Source organism: Sus scrofa, chromosome 6 (genome assembly GCF_054392235.1).
Source record: "Sus scrofa isolate SSC_HxYL_T2T_F1_AM1 chromosome 6, Sscrofa_HxYL_maternal_Yorkshire_Landrace_v2.0, whole genome shotgun sequence".
Lineage (NCBI taxonomy): Eukaryota > Metazoa > Chordata > Mammalia > Artiodactyla > Suidae > Sus > Sus scrofa.
The window spans coordinates 154,290,816-154,306,758 of NC_139388.1; the positions used below are offsets into that span (position 1 = coordinate 154,290,816).

The following is a 15,943-nucleotide window of genomic DNA, read 5'->3' on the forward strand; positions in this document are numbered from 1 at the left end:
TGCAGATCCATAATTTTGGATCCATTGCAGATCTATCGCTGCAGCTTGGATTCAATCCCTGGCCCAGGGATTTCCATATGCCACAGGTGTGGCCATTAAAACAAAAAAAAGATTATACTTTAGAAAAGTTCTCATCTCTTTATGGTCAAACAAATAATATAGTCTTTCTGAACATTAGAGCCCATAGTAGTTACTTGGTTTTTTATATGACAAAACAAGTAGTGGTGGAGGTAGGGGATATCTTAGTTTGAATAACTCTTTAGTTGTTTAGTTAGTTATTACTAGTTATGTTGTGCATACCTTTCAATCTGTTAACATCTTTGTCAGTATGAATCATCCTTCATCACTGGTGATAATGGTAAGTGTCCTGTTTCAGCTGCTGGCAATGTTAACATTAATAATGGTGACAAATAATTATGACTTTCATTATGAAAACTAGGCATAATAGTAATCTAAGTAGTAGTCTAAGTTTTATTTCTTAATTGCCAAAAGAACTAATTCACTCTTACAGCCATGTTCATAATTTCTTTCTTGATTTCTAAAATTGTAGTACCTGAGGTTCTGAGTGTGTAAGTGATCATGGACTATATTTACTGCCTCTTCATTTTACTCTTCCATTTGGTACACTATTAGAATTTCATAGATTTGCAAAATGTCTTTTTTACATGCTGACCTGAAAGGCTGTAAGTTAATTAGTTGACAGGTATGTGTCATTTGCCTGTATGACACCCAGAAAAGATTTCTCTAAGTAAGAAAAATGGAGATAAAGTTGCTGGTTATTTTATGTTCGTAGATCATGGTTGAATGATGATGTTAGGCTTGATTTCAGATGAAAAAGGGATCTTTGCTTTTCCACATAACCTGGGCTCTTAGGAGAATTGTCTTTTGTTTACATTTATGTATGTATATTATAAAGATGCCATTTTGTTAAAACTAGCAGTGATGAAGACAGAGATATAAGCTGTGATTCCATTTAAGAGAGATGACAGTAAATTAGCTCTCCCTCTTAGTGACTTTCAAGGAGCAGAGCAGGAGAGTGGGAAAAAAGGAAAAGACATTAGCTAGAGCGTTTTGGGTCGTAGATAACCTTCATATAAATGTGAAGGTTATGTTTGTATGTTTCTTATTACTTTCATTTTTTTATTGTGTATGTAATATATAATCATAGAAACATTGAGGAGATAATGATTTTATTTATAATTCATATGGTTTTGTCAGCTGCTGTAAAATAAATTATCTTTGTATAGCTATCATTAGGTCTTGAGTGTTTTTCTTACAGTATATTCATTTAGAAATGAAAGTAATTTATGAACTTTGTGGAAGAGTCTAAAGTGGAAGAGATTTTTTTTCAGGCCCTTTCCTGATTAATTTTCTTTGTTCAATTATGTGCTATTTTATATACAACTCTAGGTCCTGGGGGTTTGGGAGGATCAGTGCATTATGCCACAATGGCTAGATCTGCTGTGAGACCTGCAAGCCTTAATTTAAATCGTTCTCGAAGCCTTAGCAATAGTAATCCAGATATATCTGGGACTCCCACGTCACCAGATGATGAAGTACGGTCAATCATCGGCAGTAAGGTAAACTGAAGATGTGTGTCTGTAAATTTGACTTTCAGCTTATGACAAATTGGACAAATGAGACCTGTCCAATTATTTTTCTTTATTCTTAATTTTTAAATGTATTTGAGGGAGTTCCCTCTTGGTTAAGGACTTGGCATTGTCACTGCTGTGGCTCTGGTTCAATCCCTGGCCCAGGAACTCATGTGATGAGTGCAGCCAAAAAAAAAAAAAAAAAGTATTCGGGGTTAGTAATAAGAAAGAAATTGTACATTTCTATCCTATCAGTGAACACTTAGGTGTTTCATGTTTGTGTTAAATGTGCTTGCTGTTACAAACTGGTTTGTGCACTCTGCTCAAAAAAATTTGCTAAATTCAGAAATTTGTCTTGGAGGACCAGACACATAGAACTTAACTTTTGTCTGTCTGATTATCATGTGAAAAATGGTTAGATTGATTTTTCTATGGGATTAAAAGAGATCTTTATTACCCCCCCCCAAACACACTTAAGGAACAAATAGTTACTACCTTTCCAAGTACAAAAATAACTCGGAATTTGAAAATCAAACTAGATTAAGAAGACATGATACACATATACAATGGGATACTAGTCAGCCATAAGAAAGAACAAAATACTGCCATTTGCAGCTACATGAATGCAAGCAGACATTCTCATACTAAGTGAAGTAAGTCAGAAAGAGAAAGACAAATACCATCTGACATCACATATATGGAATCTAAAATATGGCACAGATGAACCTATCTATGAAACAGAAACAGACTCACAGACATAGAGAAGAGACGTGTGGTTGCTGCAGAGGAGGAAGTGGGATGGACAAGGAGTTTGGGGTTGGTGGATGCAAATTATTACATTTAGAATGGATAAGCAGTAAGGTCCTATTGTACAGCACAGGAAACTATATCCAATCTCTTGGGATAGAACATAATGGAAGATAGTATGAGAAAAAGAATGTGTGTGTGTGTGTGTGTGTGTGTGTGTGTGTGTGTATATGGCTTATATATATATGTGTGTGTGTATATATGTATATATATATATGGCTGAGTGACTATGCTGTATAGCAGAAATTGACACAACACTGTAAATCAACTATACTCTTAATAAAATTTTTAAAAAATTAAAAAAAAGAAAGTCAAACTGGAAAATAGAACAGTAAGACTTAAGGACAAGAAATCACATCATGTTTGGTTTTGACCTAACCATTTTAAATATATTTTTTGCTTTGTAAAGGATTGTTATGAAATCATGGCTGACTTTTCTTTGGCATTTTAGTGTGTTAATTAGGATATGAGGAAAAATTAGTAAATCTGTTCTGGAGTCTGTATTTAACTTTAGCCTTAACTATAATGGAACTTTTTTAAACGATCTGAGTTTGAATATGTGAAATAATTTGCATAGTGATCAAACACATCAGAACTACTTAAATCTACTAATACAGTTACAGAAATTCTACATTCAGAAACATTTAATAAACTTTGGGCATTGTTCATTTTTAATTTCTCACAAATCAAAATATATTTTAACGTCATTTCTCAAAAATCAAAAATATACTTTGTAGACTTATAATTTAATAAACATGAATTTCAATATAACTTAAAGATCTGAATAGATGTTACCTTAATTAAACAAAGGTTACCCTAATTAAACAAAGGGTAACTCACAAACTTTCTGTGAATTCTCTGAGAGAATGATGTGCAGATATATTTACATGAGATACTGCAGAGTAACCGAGTAATATAAGACTTGCCGAGAAGGCTCTTCTCCCCCAACATGTCTAAGAAAACGTTTTTTATCTTTGTCTTCGTTCTTGATATTTTCTTTTTGTAATAGAGGTAATACTCCGCATAATTTAACACTGTAAGTACAGTTCTTCAGTAGAATGAATCTGGTTTGTGAGTTATAAGAAATTTTCCCATTAAGTAGATACATTTTCTTCAGGGTTCTACTTTTGAAACATCTTTTAATTTCTGTAAGCTTTGCATTATGCTTCATTTGGCATAATTCTAGAGTTTCCTGTGACAGATGATATATTTGATAGTTTTTAACATTAAGATTTAGATCAAAGGTCTACATATATTGGAATGATTATTTGCCTTTTTTGTAGTGGTTCATAAAATGGGACCTAATAATGACATAAACTTGCTTCTGATATTATATGTATAAACTTCTGAGAAAGCCATCATAAGATGAGAATTTCTTATGACACAGCCTTGTCCTAATCAGATTTTATTTAAGTGGTTTTTATGTGGTTTTTTTTTTTGATTACATAATTTTTGATAGCTGCCTTCATTTTGGGCTATCCTTTAGTCATAATCCCTAGTAATAATGGTATGTAATTTTTATCTCATTGCAAAATTGTAAGGAATCTGAAGTTTATTTATAGCTGCTCTTCATTTATTCTGATTTTATTGGCTTGGAAGTTCTAGAAACTCTTCTTTAATGACTTGTTTTTCAGCCTGTTTCAGCCATGGTGGTGATACCCGTAGTGTTGTCATGACGAACCCTCATAATCTCAATGTCGTGTATCTTGTTTTCTCACCATTAGCTCATATTTTTCTGTCTAGGACCCCAGCTTCAACAATTGCTTTACACCCCTGCAACCTCCAGTCACTTGATCCTATGACCTTTTTGCTATATACCTCACACCCTTAATGTTCTTCCAGTTTGGTCAGCTTGAATTCCATGATCAGTCATTATAATTATTCCTATTATAAACCAACATCACTTCCATTATCTCTCTCTTGCTTTATTGTACTTAAGACAAACCTCTAACCATAGTTGAACCCAGTTGACTGCCTGTGTCATGTCAGCTCCTATGCCACTAAACGTGTTTTGAGAAATGCCATGATGACTGATCGCATTTGAAATTAAAGGCCATGAACCTCAGGAGAGCCCTTGATGCTCAGTCAATTATACTACATTTCTTTATTCCATTTACATTCCCATTTCCCCAGAAAAAGGTTTCTTGCATTCTTTTGTACCGCAGGCCTTGTAACAGTTCCCCACGAATCCTCCTCACTTTATCTCCTACTTCATTAAAAAATCAAAGCAACCTTGTGTTAACTTTCGCCATCGTACTACTATCTACTGCTACCTACTACTTAAAACTCTGTGTAGACTGACTATCCACTACTCTAAATCCATCCCCTCTGTATGCAACCTCCCATCCCCTTTCACCTACTCAAGATCCTCACTCCAGCAGTTCTCTCCTCTCTCCTACATCATCAGTTTCTCCCCATCTACTAAATCAACCCATTCACATACAGGCATGCTGTTAATTCTCCCTCTTAAAAGAATCTCCTCACTGGTATTTCTGCTGCTTTGACCTTTCTCTGCTACCTTTTGTAGGTAGAATTCCTTAAAAGAGTTTTCTGTACTTGCTGTCTCCAATTCTTTTACTCCCATTCTTTAAATCCTGTTAGCCTATTTCAAACATATTCTTTGATCTTCTGCCTAAACTGCCCTTCTCAATATCCCCATTGCTTTCCATGTTCCTGAATCCAAGGATTAATTCTCAACGCTTGACTTCCTTTACCTTACAGCAGCTTTTAGCACACTCAGATTCTTCTTCCTCCTTGATTTATTATGTGTACAGGGCTCCTGGCCCCTGTACTCTTGATTTTCTTCTTCCTTTCCTGATTATACGTTTTCAAGTCTCTTTTGTAGATTCCTCATTGTATCATCTCTTAATTTGGAAGTGCCCCAGGCCTCTGTTGTTATTTTCTCTGTCTTGTGTTCTTTTCTCTCTGCAGTTACTTATTTGGTGATCTTCTGGAGTCCTGTTGTTGTAAATAACACTTTAAGCTGACATCTCACAAAATTATATTTTAAGTACAAACCTCTCTGGAATTGTAAACTCAGCTGCCTTTTCCAAAGCCTTTTGTTTAGATTTGCGTATATGTAAAGGCAGAGCTTCTTCTCACCACCTCTTATGCTATCATTTGGACTGAACTACTATCATCTTTTCCTGAATTAATATAACAGCCTTTCATGCACACATACACACGTTTGGTTAATCGATTCTGTTGGAGATACATAAACATAGTTATTACATTAGTAAATATTATTAGTGAATTTGCTTAACTAAGGACTGTTAGCTTTATGACATTTGAATAATGGAAATCATTGTCCTTACAAAATAATTGGCCACTGGCTTTCTTTTTTTAAGAGTTTACAATATTTGAGCTGCTGTACTTAGTGATTTAATTCCATTATTTATTTGATCCTTACAATGTGAGGGAGACCTTGTTATTCCTATTTTGTAGCCAAGAAACCAAAGAAGAGATTGGATGACTCATCCTGGATTTTATGATTATTAAGCAGTAGATTTGAACTTTTAACTGGATTTGAAGTTTTAACTCTCACCTTGTGCTATTCAATGTCATAAATGAGGACTTAGTAATTATTGTATCATTTGAATGTCTCTGTATTTTTGGAAAAAATAAAGAAGAAGTGGGAAATATTTGTCTCCCCCCCTTCCCTCCTTACCTTCCTTCTCCCCACTCTTTTCCATCCCATAATATTGATGCATGGGCCTCTTCCCAGAGATTCTTATTTAATTGTTTAGAGGTAGGGCCCTACCTCTAAACGTTTGTGGTGGTTGTTGTCTTTAACCTTCCCAGGTGATACTAATGTCTGTATGGAGTTGATGACCATCGTTGCTGCTCTGTCTTTTCTTTCACCCGTCCTTCTATGGTGCTTTCTGGTTTGGGTTCATGCTCAAGCCCTGATGTTTTTAGCTTGTCTTGGGTTGTCTTCGATAGTCCTCTCAAAATCCATTATACCTAGCTCAGTTCTATAGCAGATTCTCAAGCCCTCGTCCAGATTGCTGAATCAGGATTTCTGTGGGTAGGGCCCAGAATCTGAATTTTATAATTGAGGTGATTCTCATGACCTGTCAGGTTTAAGAAATTGAGGTGAAGACTCAGTTCCCTTCCCTGGGATCATAATAACCTCTTTCAGAGAAGATGTATTTCTGTACATACACATTAATAGTGTATCAAATTAACTTTAAATTAATGATAGTGATGGTGAAGATATAATTCCTGTAGAGAACCCCAGCATAATGTTTTTCCTTATAATTTTTATGTAAAATAGAGGCCCATCTTGTTTAATTTCAACAAGCACAATCCCAAATCAATCATTTGAAGGAAGGAGCAAATATTGGAATTTTTTTTTTCTTTTTTTTTTGTCTTTTTGCCATTTCTTGGGCCGCTCCCACGGCATATGGAGGTTCCCGGGCTAGGGGTCGAATCGGAGCTGTAGCTGCCAGCCTACACCAGAGCCACAGCAACACAGGATCCGAGCCGCGTCTGTGACCTACACGACAGCTCACAGCAACGCCGGAACCTTGACCCACTGAGCAAGGGCAGGGATCGAACCCGCAACCTCATGGTTCCTAGTCGGATTCGTTAACCACTGCACCACAACGGGAACTCCTTTTTCTTTTTTTTTTGTGGAATTTTTTTTTTTCTTAATTTTTTACTGAATTTCTCCTGCTGATCCCTAAAACCAAGTGAAAGAGGAGGCAAATTCAAATGGTATCTGCTTATCACTATACAGAAGTTTTCAGTTGATGACAGATGGGATAAAATTAAAGTTTTTTAGAGAAGAATAGAATGTTTTTCTTCCATTTTTTTCTTTTAAACCCACATTAGATTTACAGGAAATTGTCTATTGCTAACTTGTACCATCTTTAAAGAGAGTTTGGGGGGATGGTGCTGTGGGAACTTTAGTTATGAATGCTTCAAGGTGATACCTTTATACAAAGAGAAGTTACCTTTAAGTGCTATACTTTTCTTGGTGATTTTTTTTTTAAAGTTATGTACTGAGATAATTTTGGTGAACTAATACTCTATAGGTGCCTAAAATTTTTGGTTGCTTTAACAGTACTAATTAAAAACATGTTTGCATTGGAAAGTCTAGTTTTCTTTAAGAATATAGCATGCCACATGTAATATTTCTTTCCTTTCCAACTGCTTTCTATTATATGCTTAGGGTTTAGATCGCTCCAATTCCTGGGTTAACACTGGTGGTCCAAAAGCTGCCCCATGGGGATCCAACCCCAGTCCAAGTACAGAATCAACACAGGTGGTGTTTATATTAGAGGTTTCTTTATTGGCTGCTGATGTTTCCCTTTAGAACATGACTTTTTAGTATATACTATGATTTCAGTGGCTTGCTTTTTAATCATTAAAAAGTGTGTATTTTTGTTTACTTAGCACATTTTCCAACTGCTATGCATGAATACACCAATTGCACCAGTAATACTCTGCTTTCCTGTTTCCTGTCTCCTCCTCCTTCCCTCCCTGTACACTCCATTGATGTTTCAGTGCCTGCTGCTTATGCAATTGATGACTTTGATAACAGTTCCTACTTTGGGAATAGCACATCTTCTGTGGAAATTTTGAAAAATTTTGTGTGGAAAAAAACCTGACAGTTTTCCATTTTCTTTTGGCTTAAAATATAGCTGTTGTATCATTTTCATTTAGCATTTACTGTCTTGTCATTTCCTTCATAATCACTGACTAGAAATATTGATAATCACCTGAGATGAAATGTGAACAGTATATCATCCCCATACTCTAAAATTAAATACCAGAAGCAAAAATCTGTTTTAATTTGTACTGTGTTGCAAAGTATGAAATTTGTTCTAACTTACTTGTACTAGGTTTTGCTTACTTAAGTCCAATTGCCTGATAGCTAATACTGCATGATTTCTCAAGATATACTTCTCATCTGTGTATTGGCTTTGGAGGAAAATGCTCTCGTTCTTGAAGAAAAAAATTTAATTGTGAATTTGTTAATATAAATGATTTATATTTAATATAGGATGTAGCAAAGTTGAATTATAGTTTTTAATGATAGTGAAAAATGAAAGCATTCTAAACTTGTACTTTTTAAATTAAATATAAAATTCTTGATCTTTTTGGTCTGAGACCAGTGAGAAGTATATTTTTTCTTCTTTACATTTTCTTACTGTATATATGTGCATGTGTATATAGGTCACACAGATAAAAAGTTTCATTCTTTGCAGCACTCTGAATTTATTCTAATCATTAAAATACTTAAACTTTTTAAAGACTAAAACTATATAGACGCCATTTTAATACTTCTAATGTATTGTCATTAAAGTGGGTTAAAATGGTGAAAATGAGATCAGCAATAAAATAGATGGTTATTGAAACCACAGTTAAACTCTATTCAAAAAAATTGTATGTAATCCTTGAGATGCAAAGTCATCCACAGTGAATTTTAATGTTATCTTGTCATTCATTCATCTTCACTCCATAGGCTATGGATCGAAGTTGTAATCGTATGTCTTCGCACACAGAGACGTCAAGTTTCTTACAAACATTAACGGGACGCCTACCAACTAAAAAGGTAGATTCATATGAAGACAAAACATGTAGGGGGAAAATAATTCCAGTAATTAAGTGGCTATAAAATTACTTTACATAACTGGTATGAAATGTTACAATAATTGCACTGTGCTTAAAAATACATTTGAGCAAGCATTGCTTGTGTGATGCCTTTTTGGGTATACATCTCCAGTGTAGGCTCTTTTACATTATTATAATGTTTATATCTTTGAGGTTGACTGTTTTTAGAGTTTAGTGAATTAAATTTGATCGTCAAACTTTAGTACCAAAAAAAAAAAAATGTATCAACTCTTAATTCTGTTTCTGTAACGGCTTCTGTTTTGTGTTTTAAATCTCCAGGGAAAGGAAGATGAGTTAGAAAAATTATCACTCTTAGTAAGATATGTTGATTTGCTTCCCTTATGCACAGTTTTGTTAGTCCTTTTTCATATTAATATACACTATTTTGCAAATGCTTTGTATGCATATCCATTACAAGGCAGGAAATGTCTGCTATTTTAATAAAAAGACTTTAAATACTTGAAATCTTAAAAATTAACGGCTGATATCAAAGTTTAAATTTTTAAAGGTATTTCCTAAATTGTACCAGCAAAGTTCATGAATGTATTTGCATATGTTGAAATCTGTATGTAAGGCAGAAACAAGATTTTATTTGTAATTGTGAGTTTTTGGTGTAATTTCTGTTTGCAGGTACAATTTAGGAGGCTGTTTCCCACCTGTCCTTTTAAAATTACATTTTACTGCAAGATAACATGTAATTTTTTCAGCTGTTCAACATGCCACTGTCTTACATGTATAAATAGCCATTTCGTTAATGGATGTCCTCACTGCATCATTGAATGGTTCACATGCCTTATTTTGCTTATTCTCATTATATCTTCATTTGTAGTTGCATTATTATTTGGTTTGTGTTATCAGCAGACTTGACATTGATAATAACTTTGGATTTACTTCTGGATAGCTTTTTCATGAGGAGCTGGCTTTGCAGTGGGTTGTTTGCAGTGGCAGCGTTCGGGAATCAGCTTTGCAACAAGCCTGGTTCTTTTTTGAATTAATGGTGAGCCAACTAACACATTCTTTAATATTGTTTTCCTTATTGAACAGTTTTGTGTTAGCTCATTATTTTATTCTACATCTTTTTCTGTTGCCCATCTTACAGTTTTACATGTGCCTCCAAGACAAAATTACATATGCTTATCTCTAAATAAATATTGTGGATAATCAGCACAATTTAGCTGAGGTTGTAAAGCTGATCTTAACTATATTTTTAGGGCTGATTGCAGAAGCTAGCTATCTTTTTAAAGGAAACCTGTGAATTGTTCTTCTTGGTCTGAACATGCTAGGGTACATTGGCAGTACTGTTGATTTCACAGCAAACATAAAAAGAGCTGTATAGATAACTACTGCTTTTATGGTTAGAAAAGTCTTAGGGAACTGCCAGTTACAGCCAATAAAAAAACAACAACACTTTTTTTTTCTTATTCAGTAAATTATGTTAAAAAGGAATGAGTAATTAGTATTTTGATAAATATTTATACAATGACATAAACACATATATACAATTGTTAAGTACTTACAGTGTAGTAGCACAGACTTATGGGCTAGGGATTATTACCAAGGCTCAGAGAGGTTAAGCAACTTGTTTAAGTATACAAGCAGAGTTGTGATTCAGACTCTGGCACTAGGGACCTTCTTCTCCAGCCTCTAGAAAGCTGAAATCATTAAAACTTTTTCTTCCAAGAAAAGTGTAAAATAATAAATAAGAAACAGAGGAAAACAAAACAGCAACAACAGCAAGAAAGGCAAAGAGAGAAAAAGAAAGAAAAGAAACAATGGGAAGTTCCAGAGGATGTCATAGAGTCATTCTTAGCATTGACTTTTACTTACATTGAGGATAAGACGAATTTCTTCTGCAAATCAAAACTACAATGAGGTAGCACCTCACACTGGTCAGAATGCCCATCATTGAAAAGTCTACAAATAATAAATGCTGGAGAAGGTGTGGAGAAAAGAGAATTCTCCTGTACTGAATGTAAATTGGTACAGCCACTATGGAAAACAGTATGGAGGTCCCTTAAAAAGTTAAAAATTGAGTTGCCATATGATCCAGTAATCCCACTGGGCATGTATCTGGAGAAAACTAGTTTGAAAAGATACAAACACCCCAATGTTCGTTGCAGTATCCAAGACATGGAAGCAACCTAAATGTCTATGGGCAGATGAATGGATTAAGAAGATGTGGTTTATATATGTACAGTGGAATATTACTCGGCCATAAAAAAGAATGAAATAGGGAGTTCCTGTATTGGCTCAGTGGAAACGAATCTGATAGTATCCATGAGGATGAGGGTTCAATCCCTGGCTTCGCTCAGTGGGTCAGGGATCTGGTGTTGCTGTGTGCTGTGATGTAGGTCACAGATGCGGCTTGAATCCCTCATTGCTGTGGCTGTGGCATAGGCTGGCAGCTGTAGCTCTGATTTGACCCCTAGCCTGGGAACTACCATATGCTACTGGTGTGGCCCTAAAAAGCAAAAATAAATATATAAATAAAAAGAATGAAATAATACCATTGGTGGCAACATGAATGGACCCAGAGATTATAATACTAAGTGAAGTAAGAAAGAGAAAGGGGAGTTCCTGTCGTGGCTCAGTGGTTAATGAATCCGACTAGGAACCATGAGGTTGCGGGTTCGGTCCCTGCCCTTGCTCAGTGGGTTAAGGATCCCGCGTTGCCGTGAGCTGTGGTGTAGGTCGCAGATGCGGCTTGGATCCTGCGTTGCTGTGGCTCTGGTGTAGGCCGGTGGCTACAGCTCCGATTAGACCCCTAGCCTGGGAACCTCCATATGCCATGGGGGAGCGGACCTAGAAAAGGCAAAAAGACAAAAAAAAGGAAGAGAAAGGCAAATAAGTATGTAAGTATGATATCACTTATATGTAGAATTTAAAATATGATGCAAATGAACTTATTTATAGAATAGACTCACAGACATAGAAAACAAACTTATGGTTACTAAAGGGGAAAGAGGGTTGGGGGGAGGTAAATTAGGAGCTTGAGATTGGCAGATATAAACTACTATATAAAAATAAACAACAAGGTCCTACTGTATAGCACAGGGAACTATATTCAGTATCCTATAATAAACCATAATGACATAAATATAGAAAGGGATATAGATGTTATAACTGAATGACTTTGTTGTGTATACCAGAAACTAAATTCTAAAAAGACATTTCTTCTAGAGATTTACTAATCTAAAAACGGTTAAATAAATCAGGCACCAGGTATAAGTGATAAGCAGCTCATTTTTCCCCTAGAGAATAAACAGCAAATATAATTCATGTGCTTTTAACATAAGATCAAAATTTTGACTTTTTAAAAAAATAGTGTTAACATGTGTGTTCCGATTTCTTAAATGTAATATAGTTGAATGGTGGAATGGTGCAGTTTAAGACTTGGTTCTGCTATTTACTAATAGTAAAACCTTGGCTCTAATTTCCCTGAATTCACAGTTTGTTATTACTGTCACCACATAGTTGTGGTAAGAATCTATATCTAAAAGCATTTTGTAAATTGAAATTAATTTTTACCTAACATTTTATTCTTAGCATGTAGTCCTCAGCATTAAATGTACACCTACCATTTGTCACTAGATACTAAATGCTAAAGATACTACAGTGCCATCAAAGTTTCTAACCTTTCAAGGCTTACACTTAGGGGGACATGGAATGGCACAATTGTTGAGTCTTAGAAAAATTTAATTTTTTTTTTTTTTTTTTTTTGTCTTTTTGCTATTTCTTTGGGCCGCTACCGTGGCATATGGAGGTTCCCAGGCTAGGGGTCCAATCGGAGCTGTAGCCACCAGCCTACGCCAGAGCCACAGCAACGCGGGATCTGAGCCGCGTCTGCAACCTACACCACAGCTCGCGGCAACACCGGAACCTTAACCCACTGAGCAAGGGCAGGGACCGAACCCGCAACCTCATGGTTCCTAGTCGGATTCGTTAACCACTGCGCCACGACGGGAACTCCAGAAAGATTTAATTTGAAACAGTTTTTAAAGGATGTAATTTTTTTCTGTTGACATACCCAGAATTTTTTCCCCATTGATAGCCAGGATAATTTCATGAAGGAAATACAGTGATTGAGTTGAATCGTGTTTGGTATTCCTCTAAAGGAATTTACAGAATAGTACGTGAACTTTTTCAAACTATTTTAGGGGCTAAAAGTATTTTAGCCACCTATTAAATCACATGGTATGTTGAAAAAAATAGCCCTAATGTTGAGTCGCTGTGACTTTTAATTATATCCTTAAGAAATTCCACTCAAGGCTTACTTCTTTTTTCAGGTAAAGAGCATGGTGCACCATTTATACTTTAATGATAAACTTGATGCACCAAGGAAAAGTCGTTTCCCAGAACGTTTCATGGATGATATTGCTGCTCTTGTCAGCACAATTGCAAGTGATATAGTTTCACGATTTCAGAAGGTAAAGATAACGTATTATTTTTTAAAACGAAGTCCATCTTTCAAGCAAACATTCAACTATCATCTTTTATTTGTTTTTCATTTTAAATCTCTTTTCCAGGACACAGAAATGGTTGAGAGACTCAACACAAGCCTTGCATTCTTTCTTAATGATCTGTTGTCTGTTATGGACAGAGGATTTGTCTTCAGCCTTATCAAGACCTGTTATAAACAGGTGATGTATAATTAGTAATACTTAGTAATCAAATAATTTAAATGCTGTGTTTGTTCTTTTTAGGGTTGGAGCTAAAAGACTTTCAAGAACACATTTATATAGTGATTTTTTTATTAAAGTATTCATATTTTTATTAGTGAAAAATAAATTACATTTGTTTTCTCAGGACACAGAACTATGGCAGACTGCTGTCGGTATAGTTGCTTTGTCTTGGGTTACACTGGCCTACATGTGATTCTTTAATTCTCATTCAGAAGTATACCATCAATTCAGTAGTCTGCATATAATGCCACCCCAAGATGCCATGTAAGAGCAGCATTTTTACTGAATGAGCAGCTAACCCAACTTAGTGTATCTTGAGTGATTTTTAAAGCAGTTTCATTTTGCTGTGTACTCCTCATGATGAACCCTGGACATTGTAGAGTTTAGAATCATGGGCAAACGTTTATTCAAGTTCCAAGTAAAAGTATCCTGGTTCTTTTCTATGAGCATTTGGTTTTGCTTTAATTTTTTTAAATCGGCTGATCAATGATACCTGGCTTTTAGAATACATTAGTTATTGGTCCTGATTGATCATTTGGGTAGTGAGCTGTATAATCATCCTAAAATTACCTTTCAAAGGAGCTTAAAAATATGCAGATCTCTGTAATCCCAGCATTATTGAGGAGTTGGAATCTTGGTGTTGGAGGCGAGGAGTGTAGGACACGGTGCTTATAAAGCACTTCCCTGCTGATCCACAGATTAGTTTGGGAGAACTACTGGTTGAAAATGCTATTTGGCGGTCTGATACTTAGAATTTTGAAGATCTGTTCTATTGGGTGCCATTATTGTATGTTTCTTTTAATAGAAAACTTAAAACTATGTGTGGGCACGGACCTATTTGCAAGCATTTGCAGTACTTATCATTTTTATTTTTTCCCCCAAAGTTCATATTTTATTGTGCCCCAAACCTATCCTGTCTTTATTCTTCAAACATTGGCCTCCTACATTTACCAAACATAGAGCTGGACCCTAGGGTTGCTAAAACTATTAAAATAAGTCAGTTGTATACATTTCCTCATGCAGCTAATAGGTAGTTGGGAAAGTAGACTGTCATAAATATAGGTTAGCACAGGGTGCTGTAAAAAAGAATGTGTACCTTCTTTTATGAAGTTATTTTGGTGGTATAGTTTTATTCATCAAGATTCTCTCTGAGAAGTGCAAATATTAATGCTATATTGGAAATAGAAGAATATGGCTTTAAAAAATGCATTTAATCAGTGGATTTATTCAGTAAGTCTGGTAGTTCTAAATTTTTTATTTTAGCACTAAGTCCGGAAAAACTGGTACTGCTATTTAAACCACAAAACCCAGAACTACCTACTGAGTTCTGTTCATTAATTCTCCCCCCCCGCCCCACGAACACACCTGCAGCATATGGAAGTTGCTGGGCCAGGGGTTGAATCAGAGCTATAGCTGCCACCCTACTCCACAGCCACAGCAACGCCAGACCCTTAACCCACTGAGCAAGGCCAGGGATAGAACCCACATCTTCATAGAGACAGCATTGGGTCCTTAACCTACTGAGGTACAATAAGAGCTCCTGTTCTTTAATTCTTTAATCCGTCATTCTGGTGTTGGTCTTAGAGAAATGGTGTGTTCAATTTGTGTTCTCTTATTTTTGCAATGCTTACAAGGTATCTTCAAAGCTTTATTCATTACCAAATCCAAGTGTCCTGGTGTCCTTGAGACTGGATTTTCTGCGAATCATCTGTAGCCATGAGCACTATGTTACCTTAAACTTACCCTGCAGCCTGCTTACTCCACCTGCATCACCATCACCTTCTGTTTCTTCTGCAACATCTCAGGTATGCAAAATGTATGAAAAAAAGTTTTCAAAGCCCACATTTGTGAAAAAGCATTCTAGATACTGGAAAAAGTGATAAGTAACACCATTGAATGATAGCTGTGTGATAGGCTCCATACTAAGTACTTTGTTATGCTAATTATTTACTCCTAAAAGCAACTTGAGGAGGTAAGTTGTGTTATTCTCCCTCTTCTACAGATGAGAAAACTGAAACACAGAGAGATCAGTAACTTAGCCAGGGTCACACAGTAAAAAATGGCAGAGCTAGGTTTCAAAACTCAGTATGTGTTGGCTTTATTCTAGAGCCCAAGTTCTAATCACGGTGTTACATTCCTCTTACTGATTTATGCACTTGTGAGTGAATTCACCTACATAAACTCACTTCAGATGTTTTCACAAGTTGGGTTTTTTTTTTTTTTTGAGGTGGACACAGACTG

At 35.6% G+C, this 15,943-nt stretch overlaps 1 protein-coding gene across 9 annotated transcripts in view; it reads left to right on the plus strand.

The window, feature by feature from the left end:
- The window catches only part of DOCK7 (dedicator of cytokinesis 7), a 225,956-nt gene that overhangs the window by 137,335 nt on the left and 72,678 nt on the right, over window positions 1–15,943 (plus strand). For 3 of the 9 annotated variants that reach the window (XR_014808113.1, XM_021096544.2, XM_021096545.2), the window contains exons 22-29: window positions 1,411–1,580; window positions 7,576–7,668; window positions 8,872–8,961; window positions 9,300–9,335; window positions 9,922–10,017; window positions 13,307–13,447; window positions 13,547–13,660; window positions 15,337–15,507. Coding sequence is in view for 8 of the 9 variants with exons in the window: in XM_021096544.2 (XP_020952203.2) it covers window positions 1,411–1,580; window positions 7,576–7,668; window positions 8,872–8,961; window positions 9,300–9,335; window positions 9,922–10,017; window positions 13,307–13,447; window positions 13,547–13,660; window positions 15,337–15,507 (911 nt within the window). In the remaining variant the exon portion in view is untranslated. The remainder of the gene's footprint in view (window positions 1–1,410; window positions 1,581–7,575; window positions 7,669–8,871; window positions 8,962–9,299; window positions 9,336–9,921; window positions 10,018–13,306; window positions 13,448–13,546; window positions 13,661–15,336; window positions 15,508–15,943) is intronic. The other 6 variants (XM_021096547.2, XM_021096548.2, XM_021096549.2 and 3 more) reach the window with 3 other exon arrangements.